The 24152-nt window shown below is 47.7% G+C and overlaps 1 protein-coding gene across 2 annotated transcripts in view; it reads right to left on the reverse strand.

Moving 5' to 3' along the window:
- GLS (glutaminase) overlaps positions 1-24152 on the reverse strand; it is a 1258313-nt gene that overhangs the window by 590286 nt on the left and 643875 nt on the right. For both annotated transcript variants that reach the window (XM_044303244.1, XM_044303245.1), the window contains exon 9: positions 19887-19945. In XM_044303244.1, the coding sequence (XP_044159179.1) occupies positions 19887-19945 (59 nt within the window). The remainder of the gene's footprint in view (positions 1-19886; positions 19946-24152) is intronic.

A 24152-nucleotide genomic window follows, 5' to 3' on the forward strand; every position in this document is an offset into this window, starting at 1 on the left:
TGATTATGATCTACAGATTCTGCTGGATCTCTCTGCTTCGTTTGATACCGTAAACTCCACTCAATTGGCCTTAAGGACACTGCTCTCTCTTGGTTCTCTTCCTATCTCTCTGGCCGCTCTTTTAGTGTATCATTTGCTGGCTCTTCTGCTTCTCCTCTTTCTCTTGATGTTGGGGATCCTCAGGGCTCAGTACTAGGTCCTCCACTCTTCTCCCTATATACAGCCCCCATCGGAAAGACTATCAGTAGATTTGGCTTTCGATACCATCTCTATGCTGACAACACCCAACTATACACTTCATCCCCTGACATCACCCCTGCTTTACTCCAAAACACCAGTAATTGTCTGGCAGCGGTCTCTAACATCATGTCCTCTTTGTATCTAAAACGGAACCTCTCAAAAACTGAACTTCTTGTCTTTCCCCCATCTACTAACCCACCTAAACTTGATATTTCAATTTCGGTCTGTAGCACTATCATAACTTCTGTGCAACATGCCCGCTGTCTTGGGGCCACATTTGACTCTGATCTTTCCTTTGTTCCCCATATTCAATCATTTACACGCTCTTGTCGTCTGCACCTCAAGAATATTGCCAGAATCCGCCCTTTTCTTATGGTGGAAACAGCAAAAACTCTTGTTGTTGCCTTGATTCATTCTCGTCTTGACTACTGCAACACATTACTAATCGGTCTCCCACTCCCTAAACTCTCCCCTCTTCAGTCTATCCTAAATGCTGCAGCCAGGCTAATCTAGCCATCCAACCGCTACACTGAAGCTACTAGTCTGTGCCAGTCACTTCAGTGGTCACTTCACTGGTTGCCCATCCACCACAGAATACAGTTCAAGCTTCTCACCCTCACCCACAAAGCTCTAAACAGTGCTGCACCTCCATATATATCCTCTCTCATCTCCCTCTACCACTCTAATTGTTCTCTCCGTTCTGTTAGCAAACTAAGATTGATAACCTCCATAATTCGTACCTCTCACTCCCTTCTTCAAGACTTTTCTCGAGCTGCACCTACTCTCTGGAATACTCTGCCCCGAAATATTAGGTCAATTCACAACTTCTCCACCTTCAAATGTGCGTTAAAAACACATCTTTTCAGGCAGGCTTATCAAGCTACCTAAAATGGCTTTTCCCCGACTAAACCTCTCCCCCACCAACTCCTTAGCCCTAAACTCGACCCTCTAGCAGTCCCAAACCCGAAGCAGATCATCCAGGCACCACTCCTGTCAGTTCAATAATGGCTCAAATCCTACTTATCACAATCAACCACCCCCAGTCCCTAATAGATTGTAAGCTCTTGCGAGCAGGACCCTGACTCTTAGTGTTTACGTTGTATATTAGCCAGTCACTTTTGTTTTGTACATGAACCCTATGAATTTGTAAAGCGCTGTGGAATATGGTGGCGCTATATAAATAAATATTATTATTATTATTCTGCACCCTTCATCTTTTCAAATACAACACAGGCTGCTCTTTATCATTTACAGTGAAATCTGTCAAAGAATCTGTGTGACAGCTGTATGTGTAAATAGAAGGTTTAAGATGCCTGTCTGGAACACTTTGAGCCAAATTCTTATAAGATTTATATAAACTTAGATTAAATTAGTGTTTATGAGCTGACCTGGGGTCAGTTTGCAAAGACCGAAAGGATCGGTGAACTACTAACCTTTTCTACAGCCCTATGAGGTAGGAGCGGAACTGTCTTTATTCTAATTTCCTGGAGTCGGAGTTCACCTTATGGTTCTCTATAAGGAACTATTCATGCTGTGATTTTTGCTATCAACCTAATTCTATAGACACACATGCGATTTATTTTGGATCCAAACATCGCTACCGATTGCGATTTATCACTCTTTTGCTACTTGTGATACACTGTTGCATATATTATTGCTGCTATAATTGTTATTGTTGTTGCTGCCACAGTATACATTTTATCATTTAGGTGGATTACAAATTATACCTTTTTATCACTGTGTGAAATAAATATCTCATTATAGTAACATATATTGAGTGCCTGGTCTATTTATTTTATATTATATACTACTTGATTGTGGCTGGGTGGGCCACCTAGACCAAGAGCACCTACTCCATCTTGTCCAACTGAAGTGATCCACAGATAATTTACTGCTAGATTAAATTAGTGTTTATGAGCTCTCAGGAATTCAGAAGGAATTTCTGAGAGCTCATAAACACTAATTTAATCTAAGTTTATATAAATCTTATAAGAATTTAGCTCAAAGTGTTCCAGACAGGCATCTTAAACAGCTGATCAGCGGGAGTCCCATGTGTCGGACTCCCACCAATCAGATACTGATGACCTATCCCGAGTATAGGTCACCAGTATAAAAATCTCGGAAAACCCCTTTAACATTTGGGTGTTGTCAGCATGCATTTTTATTGCTGTATTTAAAACGGGTGCAAATAAATAAATAAAAAGTAAAAATTTAAATATAGGACATTACAAAACAATTGCATATCACACAGTATACATGGAAAAAAATAAATCCTCCAGCACTGTTGTCCGCTGTTAAAATCCAAGTTTTATTCGGTATACATTAAAAGTACAGGAACACGAGCCAGAACAGGTTGACACATTTTGACATCAATTGCAGACTTAGTTAAAGATTACTGGTTGCTATAGGTGTTAACATTCCAAGCGTAGGCTTTTTTCACACATGAAAACAGGCAACGCAGAAGCCTCTAGTGTTACTGGGAACAGTTATCGGATAAAAACATACATTAATAACTGAAACACAACTAGTATTAAGGCTGGTTACAGCCTGTATTTGTGGGCGGGGCTGCTGACTATCTCTCTCACGCGTCCTCACCCTGAGGACGGTTGCTTCATGCCTACTTCCTCGGTCCGTCCCGTCACTTCCGGTTCGCGGCGTGTCACTTCCGGTTCGCGCCGCGTCACTTCCGGGGCTCCTCTGAGCGGCGGTCACCTACTCCTGGCTCGTTATGCACCCCGGACCCGAGCGCTTCGCCTCCCTCATGCGACGGCGGGACGGGTAGGGTCCGGCCTGCGGGTTACCCCCTCCTCAGGGTCTCATCCGTCCTCTGGCTTGGGCGCTGTCCCAGGCTGGGGTGCGTTCCGGCGGGGAGCGCGCGCTGGAGCTTCTCGGGCGGGCCTGGGCTTCCGGTCATGTGATCGGCGTGCGTTCCAGCTTGGAGCGCACGCCGGAATCCGGCCGGGCCTGGGCCCATGGTCACCTGCTCGGCGTGCGTTCCAGCGTGGAGCGCGCGCCGGAGCTCTCACTCAGGCCAGACGACTCCAGGGCAGGTAAGCTCTGTCCCCACCGGGTCCCTCATTACAGAAGCATCCTGTCCGGGCCCCCATTTTCCGGGCTTCTTGTGGTCAAATCGGCGTGCGTTCCAGCGTGGAACGCACGCCGATACCTGCTCCTACATCTGGGTCTCCTGCTCACCTTGCGACTTGGGACGGGGAGGCCCCGTCCCCCAGTCCACCCGTCCACATAGTCACCCCCCACCAGGAATTCTACCCTTGTTTCCGTGCTTGTGCATCACACCATAGGTCTTCCGCCCCGGTGCATTTGTTTATGGCGCAGTGGCGTGGTGCCACCCTCCTGTGCACACGTGTCTGGCGGCTGTGTCTGCCGCCCTCCTGGGCGCATGCGTCTGGCACCGCTGTAGTGCCGTCCTCGCATGCTCAGGTTTGGCACAAGCTGTCCCGCGCCGCCCTCCTGTGCACATGCGTGTGGCACCGCCGTGTTACACCTGGGTGCTGATTATTGCTTGTTGTCTATACTTGGGTGCTGATAAGTTTTTTTTCTCAAACATGAACAGGACTGCAGTACCATCTTATATTCAGACTTCCTATCACGCACACATCTTTTGTCTGTTTTTCATGCTTCTTATCTCGCTCTCACACATCATCCGTAGTCTTCCTGGATCGCCCAGGCTCGTTCTGTCTCCGTCATCCTGGATTGCCCAGGCTCATTCTGTTTCTGTCTTCCTGGATCGCCCAGGCCCGTTCTGCCTTTGTCATCCTGGATCGCCCAGGCCCGTTCTGCCTCTGTCATCCTGGATCGCCCAGGCTCGTTCCTGTCTCTGTCATCCTGGATCACCCAGGCTCGTTCCTGTCTCTGTCATCCTGGATCACCCAGGCTCGTTCCTGTCTCTGTCATCCTGGATCACCCAGGCTCGTTCCTGTCTCTGTCATCCTGGTTCGCCCAGGCCTATTCTGCCTCTGTCATCCTGGATCACCCAGGCCCACGCTGCCTCTGTCATCCTTCCTTGCTCCCCGCCCCCCGGTCCTCCGGTCCCGCATGTTCCTTCTCTTCCCTGCTCTCCTAAAGCGGTGTTTAAGAATAATGATAATAATAAATCTAATTGGTAGAAGTTCTTCTTTAGTACACCGGACCTGGGGGTGTCTACAACTGTAATTAGGTATAATTGCATGTATTGTTTTCTATTTTTCATTTATTTTGCAGTACAATCCAGCCGAGAAGCCATGGTTGGCAGGCACGGGGCTGGCCGGCCTGTTTCTCCATTCCGGTAAAAAAAAAAAAAAAAAGGGGAAGAGAAAAGAAGCTTCAGGAACGCAGCGGAGAGACCAGAGACCGGTGTGATCATTAAGGTGCTGCCTTGCGGACACTGCTGCGGGGTCTGGGACTGCTGTTCTGGTTCCCATCGTCTATACTACCGCTGGCCCAGGTTAAGTAGGTTCGAACCTCTAGTGGACCCCTATTCCCACAAGTGCCTATGCCTCCTCGACTGGAACCAGAAACTGCACCTTCCACTGCTGCTACCAGATGTAACACAGGTTATCCCCTCTGGGGTAGCTAACTCCATGAATATTGTTTTAGTCGTGGGGTTTTGTTGCCATGCCATTTTGCGGTTTCATAATGTACCATTTTGAGCAATCTTTTCTTAAAACAAACAGGGCTGCGGTGCTGTCTTATATTCAGTCCTCACGATCAACCAAGTAGCTGCTCATCAGCTTCCCGAATTCTTCAGGTATCATCCATACGCCTTTTGTCCATCTTCCCTGCTTCTTGACTCACTCCCATGTAATCTGAGGTCTCTGTCATCCTGGATCGCCCAGGCTCGCTCTGCCTCTGCCATCCAGGATCATCCAGGCTCGCTCTGCCTCTGTCTTCCTGGATCGCCCAGGCTCGCTCTACCCCTGTCATCCAGGATCGCCCTGGCTCGTTCTGTCATCCTGGATCGCCCAGGCTCGCTCTGCTCCTGTCATCCTGGATCGCCCAGGCTCGCTCTGCTCCTGTCATCCTGGATCGCCCAAGCTCGCTCTGCTCCTGTCATCCTGGATCGCCCAGGCTCGCTCTGCTCCTGTCATCCTGGATCGCCCAGGCTCGCTCTGCTCCTGTCATCCTGGTTCGCCCAGGCTCGTTCTGCACCTGTCATCCTGGATCGCCCAGGCTCGCTCTGCTCCTGTCATCCTGGGTCGCCCAGGCTCGTTCTGCACCTGTCATCCTGGATCGCCCAGGCTCGCTCTGCTCCTGTCATCCTGGGTCGCCCAGGCTCGTTCTGCACCTATCATCCTGGATCGCCCAGGCTCGCTCTGCTCCTGTCTCCCTGGATCGCCCAGGCTCGCTCTGCTTCTGTCGTCCTGGATCGCCCAGGCTCACTCTGCTCCTGTCGTCCTGGATCGCCCAGGCCCGCTCTGCTCCCGTCATCCTGGATCGCCCAGGCTCGCTCTGCTCCCGTCATCCTGGGTCGCCCAGGCTCGCTCTGCTCCTGTCGTCCTGGATCGCCCAGGCTCGCTCTGCTCCTGTCGTCCTGGATCGCCCACGCTCGCTCTGCTCCTGTCATCCTGGGTCGTCCAGGATCGCCCTGCTCCTGTCGTCCTGGATCGCCCAGGCTCGCTCTGCTCCTGTCGTCCTGGATCGTGAGAGACTGGCTGCACGTTAGGTCATCTGACAGCGTATCTGTTTTCACTTGTTGCAGTGTTGTTGTTGGTAATAACTACACCTCTTATCTCAGGTGTAGCTTGTGGTTATTACTGCTCCTCTATTTAGTCTTGGTAATATCATACCATGCGGTTGATATTATCTGCCTGGAGTTGGAAAAGCTGATGTGTGGTACTCATCTGAGTTCCTGCTCATCCATTTTCTATTGAAGATAAGTGTACTTCTCTTGGTATTTTGTTGCTCCCATTTACTCGTTGTTTACTAGGCCTCAGGGAGATGCTGGTTCGTTCATCTGGGAGGGAGCCAGTAGTATCAGACCCTGTCACTAATCCTAGGGCTTTTCAGGGTTACTAAGGCCTAGGTTTCCAGTGTATCAATATTCCCACCTTCAGGATCTATTCATACTGACAGGAGTCAGGGCTAGATTGAGGGTTTCCTTAGGTGGTTTCCATTTACCTTTCCCTAGCCTTCAGGCCTAGTTTCTGGTCATTTTCCTTCTATTGTCATTCTGGATTTCCTCCCCTCCCCTGTGACAGTATCTTCCTTTTTTGCTTGGATATACATGGTTTTACGTTTTTATATGACATGGATTGGATGGATTAACTATGCACACACACGTGAGGGCACATGTCTGGGTGGGATTACTTGATCTTTTAACCCCTAGGATACCGGAGGCTTTTCATTTTTGCAGTTAAATTTTTCTTCCCCATCTTCATTGAGCGATAACTTTTTTATTTTTCTGTTCACATACTCATGAGTAGAGTTGAGCGAACACCTGGATGTTCGGGTTCGAGAAGTTCGGCCGAACTTCCCGAAAATGTTCGGGTTCGGGATCCGAACCCAATCCGAACTTCGTCCCGAACCCCGAACCCTATTGAAGTCAATGGGGACCCAAACTTTTCGGCACTAAAAAGGCTGTAAAACAGCCCAGGAAAGGGCTAGAGGGCTGCAAAAGGCAGCAACATGTAGGTAAATCCCCTGCAAACAAATGTGGATAGGGAAATGAATTAAAATAAAAATTAAATAAATAAAAATTAACCAAAATCAATTGGAGAGAGGTCCCATAGCAGAGAATCTGGCTTCCCGTCACCCACCACTGGAACAGTCCATTCTCAGATATTTAGGCCCCGGAACCCAGGCAGAGGAGAGAGGTCCCGTAACAGAGAATCTGGCTTCATGTCAGCAGAGAATTAGTCTGCATATCATAGCAGAGAATGAGGCTTCACGTCACCCACCACTGCAACAGTCCATTGGCATATATTTAGGCCCAGCACACAGGCAGAGGAGAGAGGTCCCGTAACAGACAATCTGGCTTCATGTCAGCAGAGAATTAGTCTGCATGTCATAGCAGAGAATGAGGCTTCACGTCAGCCACCACTGCAACAGTCCATTGGCATATATTTAGGCTCAGCACCCAGGCAGAGGAGAGAGGTCCCGTAACAGACAATCTGGCTTCATGTCAGCAGAGAATCAGTCTGCATGTCATAGCAGAGAAAGAGGCTTCACGTCAGCCACCACTGCAACAGTCCATTGGCATATATTTAGGCCCAGCACACAGGCAGAGGAGAGAGGTCCCGTAACAGACAATCTGGCTTCATGTCAGCAGAGAATTAGTCTGCATGTCATAGCAGAGAATGAGGCTTCACGTCAGCCACCACTGCAACAGTCCATTGGCATATATTTAGGCTCAGCACCCAGGCAGAGGAGAGAGGTCCCGTAACAGACAATCTGGCTTCATGTCAGCAGAGAATCAGTCTGCATGTCATAGCAGAGAAAGAGGCTTCACGTCAGCCACCACTGCAACAGTCCATTGGCATATATTTAGGCCCAGCACACAGGCAGAGGAGAGAGGTCCCGTAACAGACAATCTGGCTTCATGTCAGCAGAGAATTAGTCTGCATGTCATAGCAGAGAATGAGGCTTCACGTCAGCCACCACTGCAACAGTCCATTGGCATATATTTAGGCTCAGCACCCAGGCAGAGGAGAGAGGTCCCGTAACAGACAATCTGGCTTCATGTCAGCAGAGAATCAGTCTGCATGTCATAGCAGAGAATCAGGCTTCACGTCACCCACCACTGTAAGAGTCCATTTTCATAAGTTTAGGCCCAGCACCCAGGCAGAGGAGAGAGGTCCCGTAACAGAGGATCTGGCTTCATGTCAGCAGAGAATCAGTCTTCATGTCATAGCAGAGAATCAGGCTTCACGTCAGCCACCACTGTAAGAGTCCATTTTCATAAGTTTAGGCCCAGCACCCAGGCAGAGGAGAGAGGTCCCGTAACAGAGGATCTGGCTTCATGTCAGCAGAGAATCAGTCTTCATGTCATAGCAGAGAATCAGGCTTCACGTCAGCCACCACTGTAAGAGTCCATTTTCATAAGTCTAGGCCCAGCACCCAGGCAGAGGAGAGAGGTCCCGTAACAGACAATCTGGCTTCATGTCAGCAGAGAATTAGTCTGCATGTCATAGCAGAGAATGAGGCTTCACGTCAGCCACCACTGCAACAGTCCATTGGCATATATTTAGGCCCAGCACCCAGGCAGAGGAGAGAGGTCCCATAACAGACAATCTGGCTTCATGTCAGCAGAGAATTAGTCTGCATGTCATAGCAGAGAATGAGGCTTCACGTCACCCACCACTGTAAGAGTCCATTTTCATAAGTTTAGGCCCAGCACCCAGGCAGAGGAGAGAGGTCCCGTAACAGAGGATCTGGCTTCATGTCAGCAGAGAATCAGTCTTCATGTCATAGCAGAGAATCAGGCTCCACGTCAGCCACCACTGCAACAGTCCATTGTCATAAATTTAGGCCCAGCACCCAGGCAGAGGAGAGAGGTCCCGTAACAGACAATCTGGCTTCATGTCAGCAGAGAATCAGTCTTCATGTCATAGCAGAGAATCAGGCTTCACGTCAGCCACCACTGCAACAGTCCATTGGCATATATTTAGGCCCAGCACCCAGGCAGAGGAGAGAGGTCCCGTAACAGACAATCTGGCTTCATGTCAGCAGAGAATCAGTCTGCATGTCATAGCAGAGAATGAGGCTTCACGTCAGCCACCACTGCAACAGTCCATTGGCATATATTTAGGCCCAGCACACAGGCAGAGGAGAGAGGTCCCGTAACAGACAATCTGGCTTCATGTCAGCAGAGAATCAGTCTGCATGTCATAGCAGAGAATGAGGCTTCACGTCAGCCACCACTGCAACAGTCCATTGGCATATATTTAGGCCCAGCACACAGGCAGAGGAGAGAGGTCCCGTAACAGACAATCTGGCTTCATGTCAGCAGAGAATTAGTCTGCATGTCATAGCAGAGAATGAGGCTTCACGTCAGCCACCACTGCAACAGTCCATTGGCATATATTTAGGCCCAGCACACAGGCAGAGGAGAGAGGTCCCGTAACAGACAATCTGGCTTCATGTCAGCAGAGAATTAGTCTGCATGTCATAGCAGAGAATGAGGCTTCACGTCACCCACCACTGTAAGAGTCCATTTTCATAAGTTTAGGCCCAGCACCCAGGCAGAGGAGAGAGGTCCCATAACAGAGGATCTGGCTTCACGTCAGCAGAGAATCATTCTGCATGTCATAGCAGAGAATCAGGCTTCACGTCACCCAACATTGGAAAAGTCCATTGGCATATATTTAGGCCCCGGCACCCAGACAGAGGAGAGGTTCATTCAACTTTGGGTAGCCTCGCAATATAATGGTAAAATGAAAATAAAAATAGGATTGAATGAGGAAGTGCCCTGGAGTCCAATAATATATGGTTAAGGGGAGGTAGTTAATGTCTAATCTGGACAAGGGACGGACAGATCCTGTGGGATCCATGCCTGGTTCATTTTTATGAACGTCAGCTTGTCCACATTGGCGGTAGACAGGCGGCTGCGTTTGTCTGTAATGACGCCCCCTGCCGTGCTGAATACACGTTCAGACAAAACGCTGGCCGCCGGGCAGGCCAGCACCTCCAAGGCATAAAAGGCTAGCTCTGGCCACGTGGACAATTTAGAGACCCAGAAGTTGAATGGGGCCGAACCATCAGTCAGTACGTGGAGGGGTGTGCACATGTACTGTTCCACCATGTTAGTGAAATGTTGCCTCCTGCTAACACGTTGCGTATCAGGTGGTGGTGCAGTTAGCTGTGGCGTGTTGACAAAAGTTTTCCACATCTCTGCCATGCTAACCCTGCCCTCAAAGGAGCTGGCATTGACACAGCTGCCTTGGCGACCTCTTGCTCCTCCTCTGCCTTGGCCTTGGGCTTCCACTTGTTCCCCTGTGACATTTGGGAATGCTCTCAGTAGCGCGTCTACCAACGTGCGCTTGTACTCACGCATCTTCCTATCACGCTCCAGTGCAGGAAGTAAGGTGAGCACATTGTCTTTGTAGCATGGATCCAGCAGGGTGGCACAACCCAGTAGTCCGCACAGGTTAAAATGTGGGCAACTCTGCTGTCGTTGCGCAGGCACTGCAGCATGTAGTCGCTCATGTGTGCCAGGCTGCCCAGGGGTAAGGACAAGCTGTCCTCTGTGGGAGGCGTATCGTCATCGTCCTGCCTTTCCCCCCAGCCACGCACCAGTGATGGACCCGAGCTGCGTTGGGTGCCACCCCGCTGTGACCATGCTTCATCCTCATCCTCCTCCACCTCCTCCTCATCCTCGTCCTCCTCGTCCTCCAGTAGTGGGCCCTGGCTGGCCACATTTGTACCTGGCCTCTGCTGTTGCCAAAAACCTCCCTCTGAGTCACTTCGAAGAGACTGGCCTGAAAGTGCTAAAAATGACCCCTCTTCCTCCTCCTCCTCCTGGGCCACCTCCTCTTCCATCATCGCCCTAAGTGTTTTCTCAAGGAGACATAGAAGTGGTATTGTAACGCTGATAACGGCGTCATCGCCACTGGCCATGTTGGTGGAGTACTCGAAACAGCGCAACAGGGCACACAGGTCTCGCATGGAAGCCCAGTCATTGGTGGTGAAGTGGTGCTGTTCTGTAGTGCGACTGACCCGTGCGTGCTGCAGCTGAAACTCCACTATGGCCTGCTGCTGCTCGCACAGTCTGTCCAGCATGTGCAAGGTGGAGTTCCACCTGGTGGGCACGTCGCATATGAGGCGGTGAGCGGGAAGGCCGAAGTTACGCTGTAGCGCAGACAGGCGAGCAGCAGCAGGATGTGAACGCCGGAAGCGCGAACAGACGGCCCGCACTTTATGCAGCAGCTCTGACATGTCGGGGTAGCTGTGTATGAACTTCTGCACCACCAAATTCAGCACATGCACCAAGCAAGGGATGTGCGTCAAATTGGCTAGTCCCAGAGCTGCAACGAGATTTCGCCCATTTTCACACACCACCAGGCCGGGCTTGAGGCTCACCGGCAGCAACCACTCGTCGGTCTGTTGTTCTATACCCCGCCACAACTCCTGTGCGGTGTGGGGCCTGTCCCCCAAACATATGAGTTTCAGAATGGCCTGCTGACGTTTACCCCGGGCTGTGCTGAAGTTGGTGGTGAAGGTGTGTGGCTGACTGGATGAGCAGGTGGAAGAAGAGGAGGAGGAAGCCGAGAAGGAGGAGGTGGCAACAGGAGGCAAAGAATGTTGCCCTGCCATCCTTGGCGGCGGAAGGACGTGCGCCAAACAGCTCTCCGCCTGGGGCCCAGCTGCCACTACATTTACCCAGTGTGCAGTTAGGGAGATATAGCGTCCCTGGCCGTGCTTACTGGTCCACGTATCTGTGGTTAGGTGGACCTTGCTACAGATGGCGTTGCGCAGTGCACACTTGATTTTATCGGATACTTGGTTGTGCAGGGAAGGCACGGCTCTCTTGGAGAAGTAGTGGCGGCTGGGAACAACATACTGTGGGACAGCAAGCGACATGAGCTGTTTGAAGCTGTCTGTGTCCACCAGCCTATATGACAGCATTTCATAGGCCAGTAGTTTAGAAATGCTGGCATTCAGGGCCAGGGATCGAGGGTGGCTAGGTGGGAATTTACGCTTTCTCTCAAATGTTTGTGAGATGGAGAGCTGAACGCTGGCGTGTGACATGGTTGAGACGCTTGGTGACGGAGGTGGTGGTGTTGGTGGTACATCCCCTGTTTGCTGGGCGGCAGGTGCCAACGTTCCTCCAGAGGCGGAGGAAGAGGCCGAGGCGGCAGCAGCAGAAGAGGCCGAGGCGGCAGCAGCAGAAGAGGTAGCAGGGGGAGCCTGAGTGACTTCCTTGGTTTTAAGGTGTTTACTCCACTGCAGTTCATGCTTTGCATGCAGGTGCCTGGTCATGCAGGTTGTGCTCAGGTTCAGAACGTTAATGCCTCGCTTCAGGCTCTGATGGCACAGCGTGCAAACCACTCTGTTCTTGTCGTCAGCACATTGTTTGAAGAAGTGCCATGCCAGGGAACTCCTTGAAGCTGCCTTTGGGGTGCTCGGTCCCAGATGGCGGTGGTCAGTAGCAGGCGGAGTCTCTTGGCGGCGGGTGTTCTGCTTTTGCCCACTGCTCCCTCTTTTGCTACGCTGTTGGCTCGGTCTCACCACTACCTCTTCCTCCGAACTGTGAAAGTCAGTGGCACGACCTTCATTCCATGTGGGGTCTAGGACCTCATCGTCCCCTGCATTGTCTTCCACCCAGTCTTGATCCCTGACCTCCTGTTCAGTCTGCACACTGCAGAAAGACGCAGCAGTTGGCACCTGTGTTTCGTCATCATCAGAGACATGCTGAGGTGGTATTCCCATGTCCTCATCATCAGGAAACATAAGTGGTTGTGCGTCAGTGCATTCTATGTCTTTCACCGCTGGGGAAGAGCTAGGTGGATGCCCTTGGGAAACCCTGCCAGCGGAGTCTTCAAACAGCATAAGAGACTGCTGCATAACTTGAGGCTGAGACAGTTTCCCTGGTATGCATGGGGGTGATGTGACAGACTGATGGGGTTGGTTTTCAGGCGCCATCTGTGCACTTTCTGCAGAAGACTGGGTGGGAGATAATGTGAACGTGCTGGATCCACTGTCGGCCACCCAATTGACTAATGCCTGTACCTGCTCAGGCCTTACCATCCTTAGAACGGCATTGGGCCCCACCATATATCGCTGTAAATTCTGGCGGCTACTGGGACCTGAGGTAGTTGGTACACTAGGACGTGTGGATGTGGCAGAACGGCCACGTCCTCTCCCAGCAACGGCCACGTCCTCTCCCAGCACCAGAGGGTCCACTAACACCACCACGACCATGTCCACGTCCCTTACTAGATGTTTTCCTCATTGTTATGGTTCACCACAACAACAAAAATATTATTTGGCCCAATGTATTGTATTCAAATTCAGCGGGATATAAATTTGAGGCCTACTATTTAGGCGCTGGGTGACCGGTATGGATTTAGTGACAGAATTAGACTTGGAAATGCACAGTAGCGTGTGTGTGAAGTTATTCTGAATGACCCTATGTGCACCTTGAATATTATATACCCTTTTAGGGATAGATTTCAAATAGCTCTGATATAGCAGAAACCACTAAATTATGAAATTGCTAAATTGGGAATTGTATTTCAACCCAGAACAAAAAATGTGCTTTGACAGACACTAAATAACTTTCCCAGCCACAACAGGACAGCTGTAAGAGAGATTTAGCGGGATTTAAATTTGAGGCCTAGTATTTAGGCGCTGGGTGACCGGTATGGATTTACTAACAGAATTGGACTTGGAAATGCACAGTAGCGTGTGTGTGAAGTTATTCTGAATGACCCTATGTGCACCTTGAATATTATATACCCTTTTAGGGATAGATTTCAAATAGCTCTGATATAGCAGAAACCACTAAATTATGAAATTGCTAAATTGGGAATTGTATTTCAACCCAGAACAAAAAATGTGCTTTGACAGACACTAAATAACTTTCCCAGCCACAACAGGACAGTGGTAACGAGAGATTTAGCGGGATTTAAATTTGAGGCCTAGTATTTAGGCGCTGGGTGACAGGTATGGATTTAGTGACAGAATTAGACTTGGAAATGCACAGTAGCGTGTGTGTGAAGTTATTCTGAATGACCCTATGTGCACCTTGAATATTATATACCCTTTTAGGGATAGATTTCAAATAGCTCTGATATAGCAGAAACCACTAAATTATGAAATTGCTAAATTGGGAATTGTATTTCAACCCAGAACAAAAAATGTGCTTTGACGGACACTAAATAACTTTCCCAGCCACAACAGGACAGCGGTAACGAGAGATTTAGCGGGATATAAATTTGAGGCCTAGTATTTAGGCGCTGGGTGACCGGTATGGATTTAGTGACAGAATTAGACTGGGATATGGCCAAAAAATAACCACACTATTGCTGGTTAAATGCACTTGGTGTGACAGCTTGACCAACCACACTACTGAGGGTTAAATGCACTTGGTGACGGGCGCAGCTTGCCCCTGATGTAGTATATGGCCAAAAAATGAACAGACTATTGCTGGTTAAATGCACTTGGTGTGACAGCTTCACCCTGATGTAGGCTTTAGCCAAAAAACAACCACACCATTGAGGGTTAAATGCACTTGGTGACAGGCGCAGCTTGCCCCTGATGTAGTATATGGCCAAAAAATAAACAGACTATTGCTGGTTAAATGCACTTGGTGTGACAGCTTCACCCTGATGTAGGCTTTAGCCAAAAAACAACCACACCATTGAGGGTTAAATGCACTTGGTCGCAGCTTGTGCTGGCGCACCACAAGACACAAAATGGCCGCCGATCACCCCAGAAAAATGTGACTGACAAACGGTCTGGGCAGCCTAAAAACAGTGAGCAATTGAGGATCAGCAGCTCAATGATCCACAGCTGCAGATCGATCAGTTAATCAAGTCCTTTGGAGGAGTTAATCTGCCTAATCTCGCCCTACTGTCGCAGCCGCAACCTCTCCCTACGCTAATCAGAGCAGAGTGACGGGCGGCGCTATGTGACTCCAGCTTAAATAGAGGCTGGGTCACATGGTGCTCTGGCCGAAAACAGCCATGCCAATAGTAGGCATGGCTGTGATGGCCTCTTGGGGCAAGTAGTATGACGCTTGTTGATTGGCTGCTTTGCAGCCTTTCAAAAAGCGTCAAGAAAGCGTCACAAAAGCGCCAAGAAAGCGACGAACACCGAACCCGGACTTTTACGAAATAAAAAATCAAATGGGGAGGAATAAAAAAATAAAATAATAATCTTCCACTGTTTTATGGGTTAAGTTCATACGGCGTTCCCTTTGCAAAACTGACCTGTTCCCTTCAACAGCAAAAGAATCATAGGTGGCACTGCTGATGCGTGTTCACACTGCTGCGTGCATGCACAAGCCTCTCGATACCTCCAAACAAAAACCAACAAGGTGGTGCACAATCCAAAAGATAAAGTCATTAAATCTTGCAAACTGACATGAAGAAAAAATAGGCAGCACTTACCAATGGTTCATTTGCTTCTTTATTTCAAGCAGACAAGTGCTTCATGTGGCAAGGTAGCAGTTAGCCAGATTCACAAACCAGTAGCAACGGCAGTTTCGCACACGAGTGATCGTGCTTCCTCAGGCCACTACAGGTGCACGTCCATACGTGCTGACCTCTTATACCCCGGCGTCAGGTTGCCATGGAAACCCACAACAACCAGGCGCTGTGCACACAAGAGATCATTAATAAACATGTTACAACAAAGAGATATAATATTACAAAAATTCATTTAAATCACAATGACCTGTTGCTCCTGTACAAATGATCCACTTTGCTTATTTTTTGCAAAAGGGTGAGGTGTCTGTCTCCTTCCTGAACTGGGTATGGGACAGTCTCTATCCCAGCAAACTGCAGTGCTTTCACATTACCTCCATGTACCTTTTTCACATGGTCAATTAGTCTGGTGCAACCTTTTCCCGTCTTTATAGAGTTAAAGTGTTTCCTGATCCTCTCAAATAAACATCTGATGGTCTTTCCCACATAGAAGTGGCCACAATCACACATCAAAACATATACTACATAAGTACTTTTACAGATATGAAACTAGTGATCCTTTTTGTGATGGGACCTATTTTGACAAACCTGTAATGGCCCGATGAAGCACGATCACTCGTGTGCGAAACGGCCGTCGCCACTGGTATGTGAATCTGGCTAACTGCTACAAGCAAATTAACCACTGGCGAGTGCTGCCTATTTTTTCTTCATCTCAGTTTGCATGGCCTGTTCCCTTCGTTCTCTGGGTCAGTATAATTACTAAAATACCACATATGTATATTTTATTTTATTTTATGTCTAAATAGTGTAAAAATAAATGAAAACTTTGAAAAACTAATTGTTTTTACATCACCATATTATGACCCCAATAACTTTTTATACTTACATCTACTGAGCGTCACAGTGTGGTTCACCGTGACGTGGTTTGCCATGTAGGCTGCCTGCACGCCTTTAACTTACTGGCTGCAGGTGATTCTGTGTAGGCTTGTTGCTTTAGGCTGCGTGCTGGCTGCGGTATCTTGTGTGTGCGTGTATCCCCCTTTGGCCTCATGCACACGGACGTTTTTTTTCACGGTCCGCAAAACGGGGTTCCGTTGGTCCGTGATCCGTGACCGTTTTTCCGTCCGTGGGTCTTCCTTGATTTTTGGAGGATCCACGGACATGAAAAAAAAGTCATTTTGGTGTCCGCCTGGCCGTGCGGAGCCAAACGGATCCGTCCTGAATTACAATGCAAGTCAATGGGGACGGATCCGTTTGACGTTGACACAATATGGTGCCATTTCAAACGGATCCGTCCCCATTGACTTTCAATGTAAAGTCTGGAGTTCTGTTATACCATCGGATTGGAGTTTTCTCCAATCCGATGGTATATTTTAACTTGTAGCGTCCCCATCACCATGGGAACGCCTCTATGTTAGAATATACTGTCGGATATTAGCTACATCGTGAAACTCATTTCCGACAGTATATTCTAACACAGAGGCGTTCCCATGGTGATGGAGACGCTTCAGGTTAGAATATACAAAAAAACTGTGTACATGACTGTCCCCTGCTGCCTGGCAGGTGCTGCCAGGCAGCAGGGGGCAGACCCCCCCCCCCCTGTTTTTAACTCATTGGTGGCCAGTGTGCGCACCCCCCTCCCTCCCTCCCTCTATTGTTTTAATACATTGGGGCCAGTGTGCGCGCGCCCCCCCAACCCCCCCTCCCTCCCTCTATTGTTTTAATACATTGGGGCCAGTGTGCGCGCGCCCCCCCAACCCCCCCTCCCTCCCTCTATTGTTTTAATACATTGGGGCCAGTGTGCGCGCGCCCCCCCAACCCCCCCTCCCTCCCTCTATTGTTTTAATACATTGGGGCCAGTGTGCGCACCCCCCCAACCCCCCCCCCCCCCTCCCTCCCTCTATTGTAATCATCATCGGTGGCAGCGGAGTAGAAGATTTTCATACTTACCTGGCTGCTGGCTGCTGCGATCTCTGTGTCCGGCCGGGAGCTCCTCCTACTGGTAAGTGACAGGTCTGTGCGGCGCATTGCTGTCACTTACCAGTAGGAGGAGCTCCCGGCCGGACGCAGACATCGCAGCAGCCAGCAGCCAGGTAAGTATGAAAATCTTCCACTCCGCTGCCACCGATGATGATTACAATAGAGGGAGGGAGGGGGGGGGGGGGGGGGGGTTGGGGGGGCGCGCGCACACTGGCCCCAATGTATTAAAACAATAGAGGGAGGGAGGGAGGGGGGGTTGGGGGGGCGCGCGCACACTGGCCCCAATGTATTAAAACAATGGAGGGAGGGAGGGAGGGGGGGCGCGCGCACACTGGCCCCAATGTATTAAAACAATAGAGGGAGGGAGGGGGGGTTGGGGGGGCGCGCGCACACTGGCCCCAATGTATTAAAACAATAGAGGGGGGGAGGGAGGGGGGTGCGCACACTGGCCACCAACGAGTTAACAACAGGGGGGGGGGGGGGGCCGCACAATGATATTCAAACTGGGGAGGGGGGGGGGGGGGGTCTGCCCCCTGCTGCCTGGCAGCCCTGATCTCTTACAGGGGGATATGATGGGGTTAATTGTACTATCATATCCCCCTGTAAGAGATCGGGTGCTGCCAGGCAGCAGGGGGCAGTCTTGTACAAAGTTTGCAGTGTATTCTAACTAGAAGCGTCCCCATCACCATGGGAACGCTTCTGTGTTAGAATATACTGTCGGAAATGAGTTTTCACGAAGTGAAAACTTAGATCAGAAAAAGCTTTTATGCAGACGGATCTTCGGATCCGTCTGTATGAAAGCAACCTACGGCCACGGATCACGGACACGGATGCCAATCTTGTGTGCATCCGTGTTCTTTCACGGACCCATTGACTTGAATGGGCCCGTGAACCGTTGGCCGTGAAAAAAATAGGACAGGTCACGGCCAGGAAACACGGCTCACGGATGCGGCTGCCAAACGGTGCATTTTCCGATTTTTCCACGGACCCATTGAAAGTCAATGGGTCCGTGAAAAAAAACGGAAAACGGCACAACGGCCACGGATGCACACAACGGTCGTGTGCATGAGGCCTAAGGCTGTATTTTCTGCCTGTGGGTATTTAGGTCTGTTGCGCTCTTCCGTACTGGCTGCGGTGTTCAGTGTATGCTGGTTGATAGGGGCAACGTCCTGTATCGCAGCTAGGTACGCTACGGTTTCTGGTTACCCCTGACCTTATTTGGTACCTCCCTGTTTTGGTTCTGCTGGGGTTAACCTCCCCGGTTCAGTTCATGGGTGTATCCTTTCAGGTGCGCTCGTTAGGCTGCTATTCCTACCTTTGAGCGTGGAGTGTTGAGGTCAGTCTATCTATGTCATGTCTTGTGGGTGTCTCACCCTTTTGCTCTGTCAGGTCTGTCTATGTTTGCCTTGCCAGGTTTTGCCCTTTGCTGCTGACACAAGGGGTCCGGCCATCTACGTCCGCCTGGTTCTGCATTTTTGTCTTCTGTCCTGTACCATGCTATGCCTTTTCCCTGTCCTGTACCTTGCTATGTCTTGTCCATACTTTGTACCATGCCTTGTATCATGCCTTGTTTCTGTCCTGTATTTGTTCGCCTAGCAGTACGTAACTGCGTCTTGTCCATGTTCGCCTAGCAGTGCGTAACTGCATCTGAATAGCCTAGCAGAGCTGATCTGCATCTGTTCCTGTTCATGTCTGTTCCATGTTCCTGTTATTGTTTGTATGGCAGTCCTTACTGCTTCTGGAATTCCGTTCACGTCTGCTTCTGTTCTTATCAGTCCATGTCCACCTTCGGAAGAGGGTTCCTGTGTTCCTCGGAGGGGGAATGCCCCTTCGCTACCAGCATGCAGCGGAAAGCGTCCGCTGCATGCTGGTAGCGAAGGGGTTAAAGGAAGGTGGATTAGTAGAACAGTAGGCCATGACTAAGACTTGATGTTGAAATGTGTCAACCTGTTATGGCTCGTGTTCCTGTAGTTTTAATGTATACCAAATAAAACTTGGATTTTAACAGTGGATGATAGTACCGGAGTATCTGTAAAGAATAAATCAAGGCAACTGGACTTACTGTACAGTTGCCTTGATTTATTCTTTACAGATATACCATGACCTGGATAAATGAGAAGCTTCACAGAGATAGTGCCGGATGACTTTTTTTTAACTATTGCACGTTTTCTGTTCCAGGAGCTCCATGCATGTTTCTTGCTAGCTGCGGGTGAGCTGATGAACTTTTTTGTGTATACATGGTCATACACAGCAATCTATGCTTGGCTCATGCAGCTGTTTAGCATATATTTACTTAGGTCAGTGGCTATGTTTCCAGCAAATATGTAATGTGAAAACTAGATTTGATCAGACCCTTACAGCCAGACACAGTTTAGTAAAGCGAAGGATGTGAATATGGCTGCTCTTCTGGGAGACACCAAAGAATTATTTTTATATTTGGCAGTTTTGATTGCAATATGAGACATAACAAAATCAAAACAGGGCAGGGAATTAACAGAGGAACTGCTGGATATCTAATTTGTTTATTGTTTATGCTTCATGTTTAAGAATATGGAATATTTAATTATACTGTATACTTACGTGGCATTGCTGAATCCAACATATTCATTACCTGCCATCTTATTTAGGAACTGCATTACCTAGAACAAGTAAAAAGAAATCAAGATAAGCAGACTGATTTTACTAAGAAGTAGGAAAACACTCAACTAATTAGGAACCCAGAACTACACAGCCTGTGCCAGACATTATACTTTGTTGCTGTTGAGATTCTACAACCTTATTATACTTGCTGTATTAGTCCATAAGCTAAGAATAGAACAGAAAATGTTGGAGAAGCATAGTAACAAGTATTTATTACTTTCACCGTCAAGGACGTATATAATGCATATGTAATATACATGTATGTAAATGTAATATGTAATTTACTGTATGTGTATAATATTAGTGATTACCCAGTTTATGATTTATTGGAAAGGCTGAAAAATAAAATATATATGTATATAACTACTCACTAAAAAATTAAGGATATTTAGCTTGTGAGTGAAATTTCAGGATGAACCTAAAATGCCCTCTAACCTTTACAGATGAACCCAATGTGATCTCTAAACTTTTGAATGCACGTGTCCAACTGTTCAATGTTTCAGTACTTTTTTTGGCATAATTCACAACAGGTGTTTGATCCATAAATCGCCCAATACATTTCCTGGTTCAATTAGAATTGGTATTTAAATAGTCCTCCTCATCATGCCGTTCACATTTTGACATCATGAGGGCAAGAAAACAACAAAAAATTGATCAACAGAACCTCGCCATTGTCAGGCTTTAAGCAGGATGTTCTCAGACGGTAGTGGCTACTAAGCTTACAGTGTCACAGAGTGTCATCAGTAGGTTGCAACAGAGACACAGACAGACTGGAGGAGTCACAGAAAGGCATAGAAGTGGAGGTTCTTTGGCCACATACCACACTGATGGCCGCTTCATTGTGAACAATGCCCTGTGGAACCGGATGATGAATGCCAAAAAACTACAGGCACATTTATGGGAGGATGAGAGCCACCCAAGTGTCATGTCAGACCATTTAAACCGTTTCCATCAGCATGGTCTGCGTGCAAGATTACCTGCAAGGGCAAGTGGCCCCAGGTGTACCTACCACTGGGGCTTTACTCTACAGCTACAGCTAGAAAAGATGGCAAGCTGACCGTTTTCCAGTCATTAGGGCTCCATAAATTACTTGGAACCTTCGGTTTACCCGCTATTCAATGCAGATGGCAAGAGGTCGGTCCCAAACTGCAAAGGGCTTATCGCTGCCAATTTAAGACTGTACTCATTCTTGCTGTATGGTGTTTTCCTAGGTTTGATTTTTTCCAGTGCAACACTGGTTATGAGCACCTACCTCTGATTCTAGCGTAGTTTGGTTTTATTTGCCATTTTTACATGCTTGTCATGATTAATGCTGAGAGGTGGGGCAGTACCGTTCTTGCCCTAATACATTATATACTGTATGCTCCTTACTATGTGTTTAGTCATTACCTGATTTTGTACCATTTCTTTTATATACATATAAGGCTCCTAGTAGCCCTTTTGTATTTACTGAAGGAGTGAGTACAGAGCAGTTGCACTTGCACCATCAGTTTCTTCTCTCCCACTCGGGGCTGATAGCTTGATGCTTTAATGACAACCTCCTCAACTACCCTGTCTGTCTCGCTGACCTTAGGTCATCCATAGCAGAATTTGACCGCAACCACTTCCTAGACCTTACTTCTGCTCCTTATAAATGAGAAGCCCTTAAATGTTTCCTTAGAGGGATCTGCATTTCTCGTGGCTCCATAGTAAAAAAAAGAAAAATCTGCATCTACAGTCAGTTCCATGAATATTGGGACATCAACACAATTCTAATAATTATGGCTCTATACACCACTACAATGGATTTGAAATGAAACAAACAAGATGCAGACTGTCAGCTTTAATTTGAGGGTATTTACATCAAAATAAGGTAAACAGTGTAGGAATTACAATAGTTTGCATATGTGCCTCCCACTTGTTAAGGAACCAAAAGCAATGGGATAATTAGCTTCTCAGCTGTTACATGGCCAGGTGTGTGTTATTCCCTCATTATCCCAATGAGCAGATAAAAGGTCCAGAGTTCATTTCAAATGTGCTATTTGCATTTGGAATCTGTTGCTGTCAACTCTCAAGATGAGATCCAAAGAGCTGTCACCATCAGTGAAGCAAGCCATCATTAGGCTGAAAAAACAAAACAAACCCATCAGGGAGATAGCAAAAACATCCAAAATAACTGTTTGGAACATTCTTAAAAAGAAGAAATGCACCGGGAAGCTCAGCAACACCAAAAGACCCGGAAGACCACGGAAAACATCTTTGGTGGATGAGCAAAGAATTCTTTCCCTGGTAAAGAAAACACCCTTCACAACAGTTGGCCAGATCAAGAACACTCTCCAGGAGGTAGGTGTATGTGTGTCGAAGAAAACAATCAAGAGAAGACTTCACCAGAGTAAATACAGATGGTTCACCACAAGATGTACACCATTGGTGAGCCTCAAAAACCGGAAGGCCAGATTACAGTTTGCCAAACAACATCTAAAAAAGCCTTCACAGTTCTGGAACAACATCCTATGGACAGATGAGACCAATATCAACTTGTACCAGAGTGATGGGAAGAGAAGAGTATGGATAAGGAAAGATACTGCTCATGATCCTAAACATACCACCTTATCAGTGAAGCATGGTGGTGATAGTGTCATGGCGTGGGCATGTATGGTTGCCAATGGAACTGGTTCTCTTGTGTTCATTAATGATGTGACTGCTGACGAAAGCAGCAGGATGAATTCTGAAGTGTTTCGGGCAATATTATCTGCTCATATTCAGCCAAATGCTTCAGAACTCATTGGATGGCGCTTCACAGTGCAGATGGACAATGACCCAAAGCATACTGCAAAAGCAACCAAATAGTTTTTTAAGGGAAAGAAGTGGAATGTTATGAAATAACCAAGTCAATCACCTGACCTGAATCCGATTGAGCATGCATTTGACTTGCTGAAGACAAAACTGAAGGGATAATGCCCCAAGAACAAGCAGGAACTGAAGACAGTTGCAGTAGAGGCCTTGCAGAGCATCACTAGGGACCCAGCGTCTGGTGATGTCTATGTGTTCCAGACTTCAGGCTGTAATTGAATGCAAAGGATTTGCAACAAAGTATTAACCACCTCAGCCCCCTTAGCTTAAACACCCTTAATGACCAGACCACTTTTTACAATTCTGCACTACACTACTTTCACGGTTTATTGCTCGGTCATGCAACTTACCACCCAAATTAATTTTACCTCCTTCTCTTCTCACTAATAGAGCTTTCATTTGGTGGTATTTCATTGCTGCTGACATTTTTACTTTTTTGTTATTAATTGAAATTTACATTTTTTTTGCAAAAAAATGACATTTTTCACTTTCAGTTGTAAATTTTTTGAAATAAAACTACATTTCTATATACATTTTTATCTAAATGTATTGTTCTACATATCTTTGATAAAAAAAATGTAATAAATGTATATTTATTGGTTTGCGCAAAAGTTATAGCGTTTACAAACTATGGTACAAAAATGTGAATTTCCGCATTTTGAAGCAGCTCTGACTTTCTGAGCACCTGTCATGTTTCCTAAGGTTCTACAATGCATTTTGGAAAGTAGACACCCTAAGGTATTCGATCATGGGCATAGTGAGTTTCTAGAAGTTTTTACTTTTTGTCACAAGTTAGCGGAAAATGATGATTATTTTTTTTTTTTATTACAAAGTCTCATATTCCACTAACTTGTGACAAAAAATAAAAACTTCCATGAACTCACTATGCCCATCACGAAATACCTTGGGGTGTCTTCTTTCCAAAATGGGGTCACTTGTGGGGTAGTTATACTGCCTTGGCATTTTAGGGGCCCTAATGCGTGAGAAGTAGTTTGAAATCCAAATATGTAAAAAAGGAGGGGAAAGGCGTCTGCCAGGACATAGGAGCTCCGCCCAACATCCATACCCACTTAGCTCGTATGCCCTGGCAAACCCGATTTCTCCATTCACATCAATCGATGTGGATGAATAAATCATTGCCGGGTTTGTTTGTTTTTTTAGATACAAAGTGTTTGCCAAAGCATATGAACACCACCGCCCCCTCAGCTCATAAGCCTCGGCAAACATTTCTTTTTTACTGCAGAGGAGAAATCTCGTCTTGCAGCGCCGCATACACAGACTTTTGTGTAATCTGACAGCAGCGCAAAGCTTCTGTCAGAGTGCACATCAGTGCTCGTTCAATTTGGATTGTCGTGTCTGCATGAATGGAGTAGA

This window comes from Bufo gargarizans, chromosome 8 (genome assembly GCF_014858855.1).
Source record: "Bufo gargarizans isolate SCDJY-AF-19 chromosome 8, ASM1485885v1, whole genome shotgun sequence".
NCBI lineage: Eukaryota > Metazoa > Chordata > Amphibia > Anura > Bufonidae > Bufo > Bufo gargarizans.